Source organism: Balaenoptera borealis (assembly GCF_965194805.1).
Source record: "Balaenoptera borealis genome assembly, chromosome: 3".
Taxonomy (NCBI): Eukaryota; Metazoa; Chordata; class Mammalia; order Artiodactyla; family Balaenopteridae; genus Balaenoptera; species Balaenoptera borealis.
Genome location: NC_138866.1, coordinates 84,369,131 through 84,388,738, shown reverse-complemented (window position 1 = coordinate 84,388,738; position 19,608 = coordinate 84,369,131). Strand labels below are relative to the sequence as shown.

The 19,608-nt window shown below is 42.4% G+C and overlaps 1 protein-coding gene across 2 annotated transcripts in view; it reads right to left on the bottom strand.

Annotated features, from left to right (window-relative positions):
- Nucleotides 1-16,587, bottom strand: part of RTF1 (RTF1 homolog, Paf1/RNA polymerase II complex component) — a 45,048-nt gene extending 28,461 nt beyond the window's left edge. Inside the window, exons 1-2 of one of the 2 annotated variants that reach the window (XM_082387338.1) lie at nucleotides 16,375-16,587; nucleotides 2,676-2,786 (exon numbers count right to left, since the gene is read on the bottom strand). In XM_082387338.1, coding sequence (XP_082243464.1) covers nucleotides 2,676-2,786; nucleotides 16,375-16,572 — 309 coding nt within the window. In that variant the 5' untranslated portion in view covers nucleotides 16,573-16,587. The remainder of the gene's footprint in view (nucleotides 1-2,675; nucleotides 2,787-16,374) is intronic. The other variant, XM_082387339.1, reaches the window with a different exon arrangement.
- Between the last annotated feature and the right edge of the window lie 3,021 nt (nucleotides 16,588-19,608).

The window sequence follows — 19,608 nt, the reverse complement described above, 5'->3', positions numbered from 1 at the left end:
GATATGACTGAGAATAATTCACTCATCAAAAATAATACACAAGATATCTACTATTCTCTCCTTAATTGAAGCTTTTTTTTTTTTTGCCATGCCGCACAGCTTGTGGATGTTAGTTCCCTGACCAAGGATTGAACCGGGGCCCTTGGCAATGAAAGCGCAGAGTCCTAACCACTGGACCACCAAGGAATTCCCCCTAATTGAGCCTTATACTTAATAACGAATGTACCCACTTTTTTCTGGATAGGAAACTTTCATAATTTCTCTGTGTCCCCCTCCCCACCCCCATCAATTAGCTAGATATCTTCTTGCTCTAAAGTCAGTGCATGTCTCTCCTTAAAACAAACTAGCCATTAACCTCCTAAATCAGTTGTTCCTGACTAGTTTTCTGTCCTAGCAAATCTGAGGAGAACAACATACTTCTTTCTACCTGTGTTCATCATCATTAATGACAATAAACAAGAGTCATGTGGGAGGGGAAAAGGGTTGGGAGGTGTATTTGAAAAAACTCCAGAGTAGCTTCTAGTACAAGCAGGCTCCATCTGACTGAGAACTGCCATTTTAACAACCAAATTTCTAAAAGGTTAGTTCGTAGGTAATAAGGATATTAAAGCCATAGCAGAAACTAGAAAACATAGCAAATTATTTCAGTATATGGGTTTCACCTACAAAGATATATGAATATTCATTATGAGAGAGGAAAAATAACAAGAGCCTCTGTCTCAAACACTGTTCTAAGGATCTCTCAGAAGTCCCCTACCCACTCTAAAATATCTCTATGGCAGCCATAAATCTGAGTTTACAATACCACTGAGTTCTCTAGTGGTTGGTAGGATTTTTAAAAAAAGGATTTTCTTAATTGTCCAAAATAATGAAGTATTTACCCTAACTTTGGGGTGCTCTGTGCTTAAGCTAGTAGCCTGGGCCAGAAAGTGATAATGCAGACCAAAAAACAGGCCCTTTTCAGAATGGCCATGATATAGAGACTGCTATTCCCAGTGCAGGGTGAGGAGGGACTAGAGTAGAGCTGCCAGAAGCCAGTGGGCCAGGGGGCTGGGACTTGGAGGCAGCAGCAAGAGCTAAGAACCTTGGGGGGAAAGTTACCCAAACTCTCAATCTCAATCCCCACTAGACAGGGTACAGCTTGCCTGTCAGCTTTTTCTCCAATAAGTACATAAGTAGCTGGTAGCATTCTAAGGTGAAGACTCTCAGACTTGGTTAAGTAGCTGCGAGTGACAAAGGGAATCCTAAGCTGTAAATATTTTTACGGACGCTGGATCTACCCTAGCACAAGTTTTGGGCTCCTCTAATGCTGTGCAGTTGATACATACGTTGACCTTCTGGTAGAAGCAGCTCAAAAGGATGAAAGGAATCCCTACAGCAACTGCATACTTAGGAGTGATTTAATGACAGGAATATGGAAAACAAAATGCTTCAAAGGATAGTTATTGATTGTATCTCAAGGAAGTACAAAGACAATAAACATGTTACAGGGTATTCCAAACACAACACAGATTCAAACTTAATATCCCACAGCAGCTGACTTCTGAAACATGGAAAATGAAAGGAGTTGATGTAGGAATAGTGGGAAAGGGAATTATTTCAAGATTTTCCTGTATTATCTTTGCATTTTTTTTAAATAGAAAAACAAAACAAAGCAAATTACTTCATAGAATCCACTGTTTTTCTAAGCAGATTGGGTTACTTTATCAATTTTAGAGGGATTATAGTACCTCCATGAAAAATAAACGAAACAAAAGAATAAAACTTGCACATTCACTACCTCTTGCTATCAAAGCACTTTTAGGTCTGTTGAATTATTTAAGATTAAGAGAATATCAGTACAGTCAATCAGAATGCAATCGTTCCTAATTTGCATATGCAGGGCACTGGTAAATACTGTTCTAGCTGTTAACTAAATTTCATTATAATAAAAAACATTTTTTACTTTAGAGGAACTTTAAAACAAAATACTGTTAGTACACTGTTAAAAATATTTTCCTAGGCTGCAGGGTAAGAGATTAAACAGAGAGATGATATCCGGCCTCCCCCCAGGAAATTACTCAGGGAAAAAAAGTATTTTAAATCAAATGAGGGACATGTAGGAGTGCTTCAAAGACCTTTCCCCTAATCTCTCTCTTCCATTAAAGTTCTGGATCTTTCAGGGCCTTGTTTGGTGGTGGACAGCAGTTTGGGAAAGTCACCTTGGCTTAAACAATGAACAGCTGGACGTTTCTCATTAAAAGCTAATGCCACTACTCTGAGGGATGTTGATTCCATCTACCCAAAGAAAGCTTCTTATCTTGCTAAAGTATTTCCCACTAATACGTTATCAGGCATTACTGATAGACTTTCTTTTCTAACATAAAAGTGGGAATAAAAAGGTGACAAAAAATAAAAGAGATGGTGACTAACAAGTTGTGCTCCCTCTGCAAAAGGGCTGAAAATAAAAGACTAAAAATGGCCACGAATGCACTGCAGAGGTACTCACTAGGTAACTAGCAGTACAAAGAACATCACAATGCGAGAGCTTTCCATACACAATTTTCTTTCCCCAAGAAGTTCTCACAGATCTTAGGCAGGAAGGTCTCAGTTTAAGGAAAAGAGGCTGCCAGGAGTCACCAACTCAGGACCCTCAAACACTCATTAGTCCCAGAGACCTAGCCCTCCACACCCACCTCATCATCACTGTTAGACGTCTCCGAGTCTGAGGAGGCTGCAGGCTGACTAACAGGCGGCTCCTTCTCTTCAGAGTCACTTCGTTTCCGCTTTGCCAGGGACAAGAGCTCCTGAGAGGGCAAAAGTAGCCATGTGAGTTTTGTTCACAGAGAAAATATATCCAAAAATAATAAAATGCCCACCTTCTCTAGATCTCTTCTACTTCTTTGTGGTTTCAATCGAAGGACATCATGGGAACTTTGGTCACATGAACAGACCGACTGCCAGCACTCCTAAGTGCTAAAGAAATGCTTTCAAAGTCTGTCCCGGGAATTCCCTGGCTGTTCAGTGGTTAGGACTCTGATCTTTCACTGTAGGGGGCCCGGGTTCGATCCCTGGTCCCTGATCCCTGGTCGAGGATCCCACAAGCTGCACGGCACGGCCAAAAAAAATCTGTTCCCTCACTCTTAATGGGAAATGTATGTCTGAAATGGAAAAGTGACTAGAAAACTAAACTGGAGGCTACCCTGGAATTTCCTCTGTAAGTTACAGAAGTACTGATTCTCAGCAATTGATACGATAAGAACCATGTCTACAAAGGTAATTTGCTCCCTGTTCTTATTGGTATAGCTAATACTCTGAGCACCCTCTTATTATCTATAATTCATGGTAAAATTGGCATTTGTGGGGCTGTTCTGAATAAGCTGACAAACTACAAATTTCTGAGGTCATTTTTAATTTTGGATGCCTAAACCAGGAAAAAAAAAAAAAAGTATATTTCTGGTGCTGAACCCAGGGTCAAGCAGTAAGTATGCTGGCCTCTACATGGGAATCCTAATTTGACAACCCAAATATTCCCATTCACCACCTCTGCCTTGTCCTGGTGATTTAAGGGAGCTTAAAGGAGAAGAGATACGCCATTTAGTAAGATATGGCTACAACCAGGATTTGCTCTCTCACATGGTTTCCCTCTCCTGTTACTTCTCCCCAACTCAGTCCAGTCACTCAAAAACACAAAAAAAGGATACTTACTCTCTTGCTTTCTGCTAATATCAATATGAGCCCAAAATTATATTGTACTTACTAGATGCCAGGTACTTTTCTAAGCATCTAACATTTAATCTTCACAACCGCCTTAAGGTAAGTATCGTTATCTTCCCCATTTAAAGACAGAGAAACTAAGGAGCAGGAGAGGTTAAGTAACTCACCCAAGGTAATACAGCTAGTACAGGAGAGAACCAGGATTCAAACTAGGGCAGATAAAATCCTAGCTCCTATTTCAATCATGGTTTACATTTTCCCCTTGGGTCAAAAGAGAGAAAAATATAACTAATAAATACTAGTAGTATTATTCCTTGATGATGTTGGTGCTATACAATTATAGGTTAAGTGCCAAGACAAATTTTTTAAAAACAGACTGCTATAAAATATGTTTTCTTCTTCCAGTCTCTTTCTATTTTAGGAGTATACCCTCCTTGGCCAGAATGAGAAAATGACCTTCTCAGATTAACAGCTGACACCATCTCTTCTTCATAAGCAGTAATGAAATGTTACTCTTCTCATTTCTTTAGACAGAGCTAGCATACTAACTTCCTGAAAAGACTTCAGATCATAAGAACACTCTACTTTTTCCACACCAAAATGGTAACTCCTATTGACCATATGCAAATTACAGCAATGTTTGTGTGTTTACAGTCTTTTAAAAACTTGAGGGTGTAATTTACATACAGTACCTTTTATCCTTTCTTATGGATGGTTCTATGAGTTTGACAAATACATACAGTTGAACCACTCACACAATCAAGATATAGGACAGTTCCATCATCCCCCCAAATTTTGCTGTAATTTGCACTGGTCAATAGGAGTTACCATTTTGGTATGAAAAAGTAGAGTGTTTATGATCTGAAGCCTTTTCAGGAAGTAAGTGCTCTTCATATCTCTCCCTCCATCCCCTGGCAATCACATACCTGTTTTCTGTCCCTACAGATCTGCCTATTGTAAAATACCACATAAATGGAATCATATAGTGTGTAGTCTTTTGAAGCTGGTTTCCTCAGTTAGTATAATGCATTTAGATTGGACAGGTATCAGCAGTTTGTTTCTTTTTATTGCAAAGTAGTATTCCATTGTGTGGATACACCACACTTTATCCATCTGCCAGTTGAAAAACATTTGGGTTGTTTCCATCTTGGGGCAATTATTTGTTCATGTACAGGTTTTTGTGTAAACATTAGTTTTTATTTCACTTGGATAAATACCTAGGAGTGGTACTGCTGGGCTATATGGTAATTTGTGTATGGCCTTTACTATTATCTCTTTTCCACATTACCTTCATGCAAATTTATAAAAATTAGGAAAGACTTCTGGTAAGTAGTGTACTTCCTGACCCTTTGAGGTTCACAAATGCACTAGAATTCTGTTTTAATACCAACTCATTATAACAGGGATTTGGATATGCTAGCAATCAAATCCTTTCCTGAAACAAGCAGTAGATATATTACAAGCAGTAGATATCCACTAAAAGTTACTGTAACTAGGGCTTCCCTGGTGGCGCAGTGGTTGAGAATCTGCCTGCCAATGCAGGGGACACGGGTTCGAGCCCTGGTCTGGGAAGATACCACATGCCGCGGAGCAACTGGGCCCGTGAGCCACAACTACTGAGCTTGCGCATCTGGAGCCTGTGCTCTGCAACGAGAGGCCGCGATAGTGAGAGGCCCGTGCACCGCGATGAAGAGTAGCCCCTGCTTGCCGCAACTAGAGAAAGCCCTCGCACAGAAACGAAGACCCAACACAGCCAAAAATAAAATAAATAAATAAATTTTAAAAAAAGTCTTCTTAAGGCTCTCACAGATTTAATAAAACCTCCATCAAATTAAAAAAAAAAAGTTACTGTAACTGAAGTGTTAACGTGTTAGTATCGCCTTCCTGTTAGAGATTCCACTCTATACTAAAAACCTAACAAATGTCTCTCCATCAGCAAACAACTGCATCTGATAGGCACAGTCCTTCTTCTACTACATTAAATACCATATTAACAATAGTACAGAGACAGCAAATACCTTCTTCTTAAAAAGTGTGAAAGATACCCTTTCCACAAGCTGAGAATTGTATAGGAAGTTACTGGGGGAACTCATGGCAGGGCTACTCTTCACAGTTAAGTCCTTTATATTCTTTCTTTTTTCTAAATAAATTTATTTATTTTATTTATCTATTATTTTTGGCTGCATTGGGTCTTCGTTGTTGCGGTGACCTTTCTCTAGCTGCGGCGAGCAGGGGCTGCTCTTCTTTGCGGTGCACAGGCTTCTCATTGCAGTGGCTTCTCTTGTTGCGCAGCATGGGCTCTAGGCACGTGGGCTTCAGTAGTTGCGGCTCGCGGGCTCTAGAACGCAGCCTCAGTAGCTGTGGCGCACGGGCTTAGTTGCTCCACGGCATGTGGGACCTTCCCGGACCAGGGCTCAAACCCGTGTCCCCTGCATTGGCAGGCGGATTCTTAACCACTGTGCCACCAAGGAAGCCCAAGTCCTTTATATTCTGAGGGCTCATAAATACAGCTGGACACACTAATGTGCAACAGAAAGGTCTTGCCAACACTCCACACATGAAGAGATCATCAGATTTGTTACCTGTAGGGGTTGATTTATCCAACACCAATACTCAAAAAAGCCAATCTAAAACTGATTCATGCACAGGGGTAGGTCCATCTGCAGCTCTCTCCTGCTAGCCCGCTTCACTGTGCCACACTGGTTGAGATGACATTTCTGTGTGTCCAATGGTTCTCTCTCACCATCCTCCCTGTATTTCATCACATCTAGTGAAAACCTCCCCTACTTATCTCAGCATTGCTCTAGGATGGAATGGCTGTGTGGGGTGCCCACATGGTTTATCAAACTTAAGCTGAACTAAAGATCTGCTGAGAGTAATGCCAATGCCCAACACACTATAGGTATGACTGTGTAGGATGCCACATCTGGCTTCTAGAGCAGTTTCATTAACATTGCTTGAAAACCATATTTAACAATAAACTAGACAGCCAAAACTGAGACCCTAAAATAAAGCAAGTCTAATTGCACTAAGGTAGTATTTATTAAAATAGTATTATTCTGGTTAAAATTAGAATCCTAATCCATCAATATGTGAAGACTCATAAACCTTAGGATTTAATTCCCCCACCCCATCATTCACAGTGTACTTTTTGCAATGCCATGTTGGGATCAATCTGTAATAAAGCAACTTATTTAAAGGAAATTACTTACTTAAAGGAAATTAAATCTCATCTCTTTAATCAAACCTCCCATGATCACACAAAAGTGGGATACAGATTCTGCACCCCAGAAAAGGAGAATAAAAGCCCAAATGGATAAACCTCAGAGGTTTTTTATAGCTAATTAGCATGCTGAGCTCTTTTTCACGTATTCATTCCACAAATAACTAATGCAAAAACTAAAACTAATGCAAGTGATTACTACCATCTAGGGTGACCAAACATCTTGGTTTGCTTAGGACTGTCCTGGTTTTAGCACTGAAAGTCCCGAATTCTAGGAAACTCAGTTCCTGGCAAGTGGGACAGATAGTTCCCCTGCTACCAGCACCTACTATATACCAAGCTGTGGGTAGACAGTCAGGAAGAAGAGATACATAGTCCTTGACCTCACGGAACTTAAAATCAAGTGAGGGGGTGTATGTATAACTGATTCACTTTGCTGTACTAACCCGAAACTAACACATTGTAAATCAATTATACTCCAATAAAAATTTAAAAATAAATAAATAAAATCAAGTGAGGGAGACAGACAATAAACAGGTAAAGAAACAAGTATATCTAGTGATAAGTGCTAAGAAGGAAGTGAATCAAGTGAGTGGGGAACCTATCTGCAATAGGGTGATTGGGGGAAGGCTTCTCTGAGGCAATGGTATTTAGGCTGAGACTAGAAACTTGGGGCGAAGACACAGGGGTGCAGTCTTCTGGATAGAAGTCTTCAGATAGAATAGATAAGGCCCTGGACTTCCCTAGTGGTTAAGAGTCCGCCTGCCAATGCAGGAGACACGGGTTCAATCCCTGGTCCTGGAAGATCCCACATGCCGTGGAGCAACTAAGCCCACGAGCCACAACTACTGATCCCGCATGCTGCTACTGAAGCCCGCGCGCCTAGAGCCCATGCTCCACAAGAGAAGCCACCACAATCAGAAGCCCACGCAAGGAAGAGTAGCTCTCGCTCGCCGCAACTAGAGAAAGCCCTCATGCAGCAACAAAGACCCAACACAGCCAAAAATAAATACATAAATAAATAAATTTATATATAAAAATAACGAATAGATAAGGCCCTGAAATTGGCAATAGCTTGGCTTAACCAAAGAACTAAAAGGGAACCAGGGTGACTAGAGCTTCATAGGCAAGGGGACAGGGGGTGGGGGTGGGGGTGATGGAATGAGGCAGGTTAAAGGTAAGAAGAAACCACATCATTCCCAGGTTTATACAGCAGGATCAGGAAAATGAATTTTATTTGAAGGCAGTGGGGAGCCATCAAATAGTTTTAAGCAGGGAAGTAACCATCCCCTGAGGGTTTTTAAAATAGCACTCTGACTGACAGAGGAACAGACTACAGGGCCAGGGAGGAAGTGCAGAGAGGCGTCCACAACAGGGTCATCAGAGTGCATGGTGACCTGGACAAGGTAAGAAGCCACAGGGACAGAGAGAAGTGGGAGGACTTGAGAGATGCTAAGAAAAGAGTAGTAATTCATAGAGGTTTAAATCTGAGACATTATTTTCTATTCTTTCTTTCATATCAAAATTGTTGATTGAAGAACATCATTCCAACAGTGGACACTGGTTATTTTTCAGGAGTAAGGAACAGAGCCATTGCGTGCATATATGTTTGTGGAACAGGGAGGTATTTTTGTTTTGCTGGAACTCTTTCAACAAGCATGTACTACTTTTATCACTAAAAAAAAACAAACCAAACCAAAACAATGAACATACACATGAAAACCCTTCTGAAGTAGTAATTCCAAAGTGACAGTGTAATATTCCTTTACGTTTCACATGACTGGCATGAAATGTGGCAACTTCCCTTTCCAATTTCTAGCAAAGTGATTATAATTATAGATAAAATACTGAGTTATATAAATGTCCACAATGTCATAGAATTGATAAAATAAAACCAGTTTTCAACACATTCAAAATAAAAGGTACATTAAAATTTTTTAAAAAATTCTACTACTGTTACTTGTTCCTATTTGGTTCCCTCTTCTAATACACTTTGTAACTAATGCACATTTCCATGCCTTCTAGAAGAGGTATCAGTATTACAGCAGAGGGGCTAAAGCAAGAACTCCCAATCTGACAGTGTCCCTTTACCTCTAAGTAATACTACTATAATCAGAAAAGTTAGAATCTAACTTTCTACCGTGGATATGCCAAGCAGCATTTGCTTATTCAACAAAGATTTATTAATTGTCTACTCTGTGTCAAGCAGGCATTATTTTCAACTACGAACTTAAATGTCTCCACTTGAGTATCTCATAGACAACTTTAATCTCTACACATACAAGACTGAACACATGCTCTTCACCTTTAAACCTGATCTTCCTCCAGGGTTCCCCATCTCATGCCAGGATCTCCTCTTCCTCACCCCCAACATCCAATCAGTCATCAAATCCTCTCAGTTTTATGGCATGAATATTATGTCCAATTAATCCACTTTCTGTCGTCTCTATAACTACAACAGTCCAAGTCAGGCATTCATTCAACAAATACTGACAAGGTATATGCTGCAGGCCAGGCACTGTTCTAGATGCAGGGATACTACATTGAACAAACAGCCTTGCCCTCTTGGAGCTTCCATTCTAGTGGAACTTATGCTCTCCATCATCTCTCACCTGGACTCCTCTATCTGCCATCTAACTATTGTCCCTTCTCCAGATTACTCTCCACATAGCAGCCTGGGAAAACTTTTCAAAAGACAAGTTGGAACACCTCTTTCAGCTTAAAATCCTTCAGTGGTTTCTCATTACCCTCAGAATAAAGTCCACAGCCCTTACTATTGCCAACCTGGACCTGCCAGTGGCTTAAAACATCTTTTTAACCCCAGCCCACAGAAAGATAAATTATACCTTATGACCCAGTATATACATACATGCATATTGTGAAATACAAGTTTTATGAAACAATACTTATCTTTACTAGGTCTGACATATGATTTTTTTTTTCTATTTGATTCAATTTCGTTTTTATTTTTAACACTGGTTGTGATTCACTAAACTGGCTTTTCCATCCTCAAAGCGTCCAAACAGACTACTTCTGCAGCTTCATTTGTACCACTCTCCCTCCAACTAGTGATGTCCCCGTCACTCTGCTTCTTTCAGTTTCATGAGGGTGCTAGGTCCTTCCTGCCTCAATGCTTTTGTACATTTTGGTCCCTCAACCATGAACACTCACATGTCCCTGTACTCTTCAGTCTCCTATCTCCTTATCCCTAACCCATATTCCAGATCTCAGTTTAAATGTCACTCCCATCAGGCGATCATAGAGTCCCTGGTCAAACTCTCACAGCATCCTTGCTCTTCCTTCATAGCCTGTAACGCAAGTGTAAGGAAATGACTCTCTGAGCAATGCCTGCCCCTGTCCCTCCCTTTGCCCCTATCCCCTAAGCTCCTTGAAGGTAGGAACTGCTTCGATTTTGTTCACCCAATAGCCCTATTGCCTCACACCGTCTAACACATTTGTTGAAAGATTTTAAAAAACAAAAAAACAATCTTTGCCCTTGGGGAACTTACGGTCTAGGGAGCAAATAAGTACACCAAGAGAACCAGTGTTGAAAGATAGGTTTTGAATTTTTCCTGAAAGTCTCTCTGTTAAAGCTCCCATGGGACTCAATTTTCCCTGCACTACTTCTAAAAGAAAATCAAGTGAAATTGGCAGATGAGTTACATCAGGCTAGATGCAACATTATGACACAAATTTAAAACTTCACAAGTTAACCCCAACACTTCTCACAAGTTCATCCTAGACTTCAAACTCTGCTCTAATGTAAAAAGACTTTATCAATGAGAAGCACAACTTTTATTTATTTATTTTTTAACATCTTTATTGGAGTATAATTGCTCTATAATGGTGTGTTAGTTTCTGCTTTATAACAAAGTGAATCAGCTATACATACACATATATCCCCATATCTCCTCCCTCTTGCGTCTCCCTCCCACCCTCCGTATCCCACCCCTCTAGGTGGTCACAAAGCACCGAGCTGATCTCCCTGTGCTATGCTGCTGCTTCCCACTAGCTATCTATTTTACATTTGGTAGTGTATATATGTTCATGCCACTCTCTCCCTTTGTCCCAACTTACCCTTCCCCCTCCCCGTGTCCTCAAGTCCATTCTCTACATCTGCGTCTTTATTCCTGTCCTGCCCCTAGGTTCTTCAGAACCTTTTTTTTTAGATGACAGTCTCTAGGTCCATCCATCTCACTACAAATAACTCAATTTCGTTTCTTTTTATGGCCAAGTAATATTCCATTGTATATATGTGCCACATCTTCTTTATCCATTTATCTGTCGATGGACACTTAGGTGAGAAGCACAACTTTTAAATTTCCCACCTTTTATGGGGAAGGTTTATGGAAGGATACTTTATAACAATGCTATTTTTAACACATAATGTCTAAAAATAACTCCTAGAAAATACTTAGGGGCCTATTGTTTCAAAAAATTTTTAATTTATGGTTACTTCAAGTAGAACGAGCAGAGAAAAAGAGGACAGGACAACACAATCCCCATTTTAAATAAGGATGGAAATTATGAAATAAAGCATCCCAGTATGTAGCTTTTTTTTCCTTGGAAACGGCAGAGTAAAGTTTTTATAAATACTGAGTTGTATTGATCTGAATAGACAACTCTGATTCCTTTATTATCTTGGATGCTTTTCATGTTATAGGACCCACTGCATAGATATTATTCCATAAAGAGTGCACACGTTATCTCCATGGAGGTACGTGGTGGGGTAAAAAAGCCTAGGTTTGGCTCAAATTCTGTTATTTTTTTCCAAGAAGCACCAAAAGCAAGTATCTCCATGATTTGCAATTCTGAAATGTTGAAGAAACGGTGTGGCCAACATAAAAAAATAAGGTCACTATCAGGTCATATGTTAAAATAAATCTTTCAAATTCTCAAAGGTCTGAGTTTTTAAAACCTTTGAAAGTTAAAACAAATTTTAAAGGACTCCAATTCAGTTACTACATACCTCTTCCCACCAAGAAGAAGGAAGGGAAAAAAGAAACAGGCCTCAAAAAAAAAATCATCCCAACAATTCAAACAGCTTCAGGGATTTAGAAAAACCAGCAGCTTTGCCACTTTGAACATCTCTGTTAAGTTCTTTTGGTTGTATGTGCACACACTATGGCTGAGACAGGAAGCTATTTCTCTCCCAAACTACTTACAGTGTCTTACTAAAAGATTAACTTGCATACAGACAGTGGTCTCAGTGTTTAACACAAATAAGTACCTGGGCTGTACCTGGTAAAAATGCAGAGGAGAGAGTCCCCAGAGAGTCTCATTCAGTAGGTCTGGGATGGGAGCCCCTGCAAAGTACATCTTAAACAAGCAACCCAAGCAGTTTCTGACACACATGTTCCTCCTCTCACCACCAGGAAAAACCAACATAGAAGGCTAAGGACTAATTTGGAGGTAATATTTCTGACATAATGGCTTAGATTCCCACCTGGAAAACTCAGAGACAAAGGATCTCCTTATTAACTGTGCTCCACTCTCACACTTGACACTCCGAGATTTGTCGTGGTCTGTTCTTTTCCACTAGACAGCAAATACAATGTTATACCCCCCAACGAAGACCCAGAACTAGATGAAGCAGTCCAAGGCATCTTGGTGAGGAAAGGCCCAGAATGCATTAATTTTGTTCAGAGGAGTCCTAAAGACCCCAAAACTAGGCTGACTTTGAACTTCTGCTAAAGATCTCTGGGAGAACTTCTAGAGAGCATAGATCTTTTTGATTCCTCTGAGAGCCTCGCACAGTGCTGAACATATAGAGAAGGCACTAGTGCCTGTTAGGATGCGCAGGAAAAGGGAATTTTGATCTGGTTCCCATCTGATAAAAGAACACCAATGAGTAGTTGAAAAGAAGGAAGTTGAAATTGCTGTTAAAATGCATTAGGTATTACTTACAAATTTTATGCTAGTTTCTTTTTACAAATAGATAAAGTTTGGTTTAAAGTTGCAATCCCTCCAGTTCCCACTTTGGAAAAGCTTTCTGTGGATCAGAAAAATCTCTCTACTACAAAAGGAAGCTCTCAACTCATTTCATATGTCAAACTCCTGTGGAAAATCACCAAAGACAGAATAATTTACAGCTTAGTTCATGCATCATCAGAACAGGTGACTTAAGAGTGCTTCACCAAGGAAGTCCCCCAAATAATTTTTTAAACTGATATATCAATTTTCTCTAAACTATTCAATATACTTTACAAAGATGAATTCTAGCAACACAGAAAATGGCTATGACACATCATTTTCATTTTGCAATATTAAAAACAGATTAAGTTGGTATAGTGGAAAGAGTATAGGCCTTGTAGTTGTACAGATTTGGGTTGAAATGCCACTAACAAGTTGTGTGAATTTAGATAAGTTACATCTTCAACCTCCATTTTCCTCATATCTAAAATGGGGAAGGGGCTTCCCTGGTGGCGCAGTGGTTAAGAATCCGCCTGCCGATGCAGGAGACGTGGGTTCGAGCCCTGGTCCAGGAAGATCCCACATGCCACGGAGCAACTAAGCCCGTGTGCCACAACTACTGAGTCCTAGCTCTAGAGCCCGCAAGCCACAAATACTGAGCTCACATGCCACAACTACTGAAGCCTGCGTGCCTAGAGCCCGTGCTCCGCAACAAGAGAAACCACTGCAATGAGAAGCCCGCGCACCGCAAAGAAGAGTAGCCCCCACTCGCCACAACTAGAGAAAGCCCGCGCGCAACAACGAAGACCCAACGCAGCCAATAAATTAATTAATTAAAAAAAAAAAAAAAGAATCCGCCCGCGGATGCAGGGGACACGGGTTTGATCCCTGGCCCGGGAAGATCCCACATGCTGCAGAGCAACTAAGTCCATGTGCCACAACTACTGAGCCTATGTGCCACAACTACCGAGCCTGTGCTCTAGAGCCCGCCAGCCACAACTACTGAGCCCACGTGCCGCAACTACTGAAGCCCGCGCGCCTAGAGCCCGTGCTCCGCAACAAGAGAAGCCATTGCAATGAGAAGTCCACACACCACAACGAAGAGTAGCCCCTGCTCACCGCAACTAGAGAAAGCCCGCATGCAGCAACAGACCCAACGCGGCCAAAAATAAATTTAAAAAATAAATAAATAAAATGGGGAAAATGGTACCAACTTCACCATAATTTGAAAACCTGACAATATAAATAAAGCACTTAATTGAGGTGAGTGGTTCATCCCAGGCCCTATGTAAATGGTAGCTGATGTTATCATCAGAAATATCTATATTTCTAGATTAGAAAATAGTTTTTTAAAAAAAGTTCTAATCCTCCTAAGTGGCAGTCTAAAATTATCAACAAACTTTTACAGTCAAGGATATATTTTTTAGGACTTCCCTGGTGGTGCAGTGGTTAAGAATCTGCCTGCCAATGCAGGGGACACGGGTTCCAGCCCCGTTCTGGGAAGATCCCACATGCTGCGGAGCAGCTCAGCCCATGCACCACAACTACTGAGCCTGTGCTCTAGAGCCCGCAAGCCACAACTACTGAAGCCGGCATGCCTAGAGCCCGGGCTCCCCAACAAAGAGAAGCCACCGTGATAAGAAACCCACGCACCGCAACAAAGAGTAGCTCCCGCTCGCCGCAACTAGAGAAAAGCCCGCGCACAGCAACAAAGACCCAACGCAGCCAAAAATAAATAAATAATAAATAAATTAATTTAAAAAACAATTTTAAAAAATATTTTCATAAGTTTCAGGAGTCTTTCGGGTGAGAATATTTTCAATTTACCTTTTACTTCCTATCCCATAACAAGGTGTCTATCCCTTTGATACTTCTCCACAGGCCCCACTACTCCCCACCTCCCACCTCCATAACACCATTTTCAAAACAGCCCTCTTTTCTTCAACACATCTTCAGTCCCTCTTTCTTAAAGTCCTCCTCTTTCATGCCCTAATATTTAATTTCTGAGACCTCTGACCTAATACAAAGGACTCCCAAGAAGTAATTTATAGAAATGCTTTAGTTTCTAAGTGCTTGTACCAACATTAATTCTTTTTTTAAAAAATAAATTTATTTATGTTATATATTGATTTTTGGCTGTGTTGGGTCTTCGTTGCTGTGCGCGGGCTTTCTCTAGTTCCGGCGAGCAGCGGCTATTCTTCGTTACGGTGCGCGGGCTTCTCATTGCGGTGGCTTCTCTTGTTGCGGAGCATGGGCTCTAGGCGCGCGGGCTTCAGTAGTTGTGGCTCGCGGGCTCTAGAGCGCAGGCTCAGTAGTTGTGGCGCATGGGCTTCGTTGCTAGGTGACATGCGGGATCTTCCCGGAGCAGGGATTGAACCCCTGTCCCCTGCATTGGCAGGCGGATTCTTAACCACTGCGCCACCAGGGAAGCCCCCAACATTAATTCTTACAAATACTTAATCCTTTATAATAACTCAATCAGATACACAAGGCTGATGTTTTATCTAGACTTTACTGTTATGGCCCAAGATACATAGTTAGAAAACAGCATAGCCCAGCCTAGAACTCAAAAATTCCAGATTCTAAGTTCAGTACTCTCTCTACTCAACTTATAGAACTATTATCTCTTGTATATCCTTTCTTTATATCATTTGTTCACAAAATGTGGGGAAAAACCCTCTTTGTATCTTCTGGTATCACTGGAGCACTGCTACAAAGGACAGCTTCCTCCCTACAGTATTTTCTAGAGTATATAACAGTTCAAGCAACCCCAAGACAGTGAGACCAAAAGTTAGTTTCAATGTCTCTTGTACATCTTTCAAGTAGAAAGAATTCTGGGATGCTGCATGAAAAGGGCCAAGAGGCCCCGCCACACTCTCTCCATGACGCCCTAGATATTTCTCCACTTATGCCCTCTTTCCTCCTCCCATGAGCTGTCTTGGGTCTGACATCTCAACAGAGACCCTTCTCAAACACAAACGACCCTAGCTGCCAAATAGATTCGTGCCCACAGCTACGTATTCCTCGCCAAGCACGACAGAGGTTCCCCTCCTCTCTGTTCACACCCTTGTCTGCAAAACTTCATCTTCCAGAGCTTGTACCTTCTCGGCCTCCCTCCCCCCCACCGCCCCACGATCACCCTTGCACCTCCTCCAAAACCTCCCAGTCTCCCGGGTTGGCGGGCGATACTTCCTATCTCTCCGTGCCCGGATCGCCTGACCTGCAGCCTGCCGCCCCGATCTGGCCCTGGCAGACCAAGGACCCCTCCAGTCCCCCGAGCCCGAGGCCCACCAGCCTGGCCCCTGCCCCGCCTCCCCGCCCAAGGCGCCAAGTCCTCGGGGCTCTGTCTCCAGGCCCCGGCCAGACTCCACGGGCCGCGGGCACTGTGGGGAGAGCAGAAAGGGGCGGCAGCGGGCGTTCAGGACACAAGGCAGGCCGGGCGCTCCAGCCAGGAGGCCCGGGGCCCGACCGGCTCCCGACTACCGTGGCCGGGACTCAGCTCTCCCGCTCCGCTGGCCCGCGCCTCCGCGGCCTGCCCTCACCTGATCCAGGTTCTCGTCGCTGCCGCTGTCTTCCGTGTCTGAGTCGATCACAACGCGGCCTTTCCGCTTCTTTACCATCGTGGTCCCCCGGCTCCCACGCCGGACGCCGCCCGGACTCCCCTCTTGCCCGCCTGCCAGTGGGACCGCCACTGCCGCCGCCGCCGCCGCTGCTCGACCCACACAAAGGCGACCGCGCATGCGCGCTCCGCTCCGCCCCTGGCCCCGCCCCCTGCTCGTCGCACGCCGTTCGCCGGCGCCCAGAGCCCCGCCCCTCCCCGCCCCCGACGCAGCGTGGGAGGCGGGGGCACCGGGTTGGGTTCCGGGCTCTGAACCGCCGTTCCGTAACCGGCGCTGCCCGCTGGAAGACTTGGGTGTGTCTCTGCTGCGGGGCTGAAGCTTCATGTGCTGCCTACCTGTCGTGGACTGGAGCGGCAAGCGTCTGGGTCCGCTCTAAGGAGCCTTTCAACTGTCCGACACTGATGGAGTGTCGAGGGCACCGTCAGGGCCGTCCGCCTGGGAGACACAAATCGGCTGGACCACGCTGAGGGCATCTGTCGTGGGGTGAAGCCTTCCTACCTGGGCTGTGCGAGTGACAACTGAGCTGGGACGTGGAGGATGCATCTGATTTACCCAAAAAAAGAGTAGCGGGAAGGGTGTTGCAAGCAAAGAACCTCTTGGTCAGAGACCTAGCGATAATAGAAAAAGTTGGGCTCAGGGAACTGAAAGTTGATTATGGCCGAACAGAGGGTATGGTGGTGTGTGGGGATGAGGCTGCGGAGGGACCCAGCGGCCAAATGATTCAGACCTAATAACCTCTTAGTAAGTGTGAACTTTGGTTTTGAAAGATTCTAAACTGAAGAACGGCATTATCAGATTCGTGATTTTTAAAAAAATTACTCTGGCTGCAGTGTGGCGAATGGATTAAAAAGGAGGGAGACTAAGGCGGGGAAACCACAGAGGCTATTGATTGCATTTTGGCAAAAGATGATGATGCCCTCAAGTAAGGAAGAAGCAGTGGAATTGGAGAGAAGTGGATGGATTCTGGATAATTTGGAAGGTAGCATTACCAGGACTTGAAGATTAGTTGGGAGAGGGAAAAGGTGAGGTTCCAAATACAAATGATGCTCAGGTTCTGGCTTAGGAAGCTGGTGGGTCCTTCATGGAGATAAGGAACACAAGTGGAGAGGAGGCTGGGGAGACTGGAGGGTGCAGGAAATCAGTTCAGTTTTATGCCTGTTGAGGTCAGCTGATAAAAACAAATTCAGAAGTGATTTCTTTGTGGGATTTGGAGTATAAGGTAGGGAGCGTCAGCAATAATAATTTGAAACTGTTCTCAAAAGTTTTTGGAGTCCATTAATTCTTTCTTCTGGTAGTGAACTTGAGAGCTAGACTTCAGTCTTCCCTGAGCTGTTACTGGGCAGAGGCAGGCTGATGAGTTCTTGCTGTCTGGTTTCCCTTTTCCTTTCCCCTTTACTGTCTATATTTTATTTTCTCCAGCAAATTTGTATCACAAATGTGCATGCTTTAAAATAATAATAAAAGAAGATATAACATACACAGAGAAATCCCTGGAACTAAACACATACCTACATGTCAAGTTTGCTGCCAGTTAGCTTGAAAAGGGTTCAGGATTAAGGTAGAGAAGACAACCCAAATAAGGCTCAACTATCTCTTTACTCCAAAAGATTTTTTCCTAAGAGAAGTCCCCTAGACTTCTCTCCCCCAGCATACCCTTGGAACTGAGCCCATGGCCAAGATGACTCAAAATGACCAGGTCATCTCCCTTGCTTCTAGCTACCCCAAAGGCTGGTGCCCTTCTCTGAGGACACTCTCTAATGTGTGAATAAAAGAAAGTCATAATATAGTCAGTGACCCCTGACTGCAATGAAGAAAGATAGGTTCTTTATTTGAGTGAAATCTATTGATTTTGATCTTTCTGCAAGGGGTCTTCTAATGCATCATGGACTAGAGTTAGTCCATACTGAGACTAAACTGAAATGAATGAATTAACATTCTGTACTCTAAATTTCCTCTTGAGTTGGCTTCCCAAGGAACCCAACCTGTGAAAGTTTCCCCTTGTAAAATGAGGATAATGATAATATCTGCCTCTTTGGGTTATAATAAGGTATAAATTAGTTAACACAGGTAAAAAAAGTGCTTAGAATACTTCCTGGTAAAGAGTAAGCACTCAGTAAATGTCAGGTATCATTGTTATAATTGGAGAGGCAGATTACAGTAGAGTGGGAAGGGGCTGGAGGAAGAGTGTTGGAGATGGGAGATTTTTATTTTTTAATTTGTACACGGTGTTGTGTGAACTTATTACACTGAGTGTGAATTTTTCATAATTTTAAAATGTTTTTTGGGGGAATAGAATAATTTTTAAATTATAAAAACGATTCCTACTTATTATAAATAAATTTAAGGGCAGAACATAAAGGAATAAAAAAAACTATGTAAAATTCTCCCATCCCAAGATATCCATCCACTCTTTATCAAAACAAACAAAATTGTTTGCATGTGTATATATTTGTTCAACATGTATTTATCAAACACCTACTATATGCCTGAGCTCAGGCACTGAGCTAGATGCTGAATAAGATGAATAAGTCACCAAGACAAGATCCCTGCTCTCAAGAGATTACATTTATTCACACATACACACTGCAAAAGGCATGCACATTTAAAGTGCTGTGAGGATCCCTTTTCATGCAGACCACCCCAAAGGACAAAAGAGATATTTTTGACATCTGTTGTTTTTGAGAAAATGGAAAATGACAAAAATTACTATGCATTCCTAATCCCCAATGTGATGGTGTTAAGAGGTGGGGCCCTTGGGAAGTGATTAGGTTATAAGGGTGGAACCCTCATTAATGAGATTAGTGCCCTATCAAAGAGACCCCAGAGAGCTTTCTCACCACTTCTGCCATGTGAGGACACTGCAAAAAGATAGCAGTCTGCACCCAAAGAGGGTCTTCACCAGAACCCAAACATGCTGGCAACCTGATCTTAGACTTCCAGCCTTCAAAACTATGAGAAATAAATTTCTGTTGTTTATATGCCAAAAAAATTACTATGTATTCATTAACCATTTTAAATGAACTTGTATTCTGTTCCTTACAACTATATCTAAAAATATATTTGGAAATAGTAATACACATATGTATGTGAACTTTGAGAGAAGGATGCGGAAATCATTACTGTGTGTATTTGCCATGGTGTTGCAGGGTCCTCCTT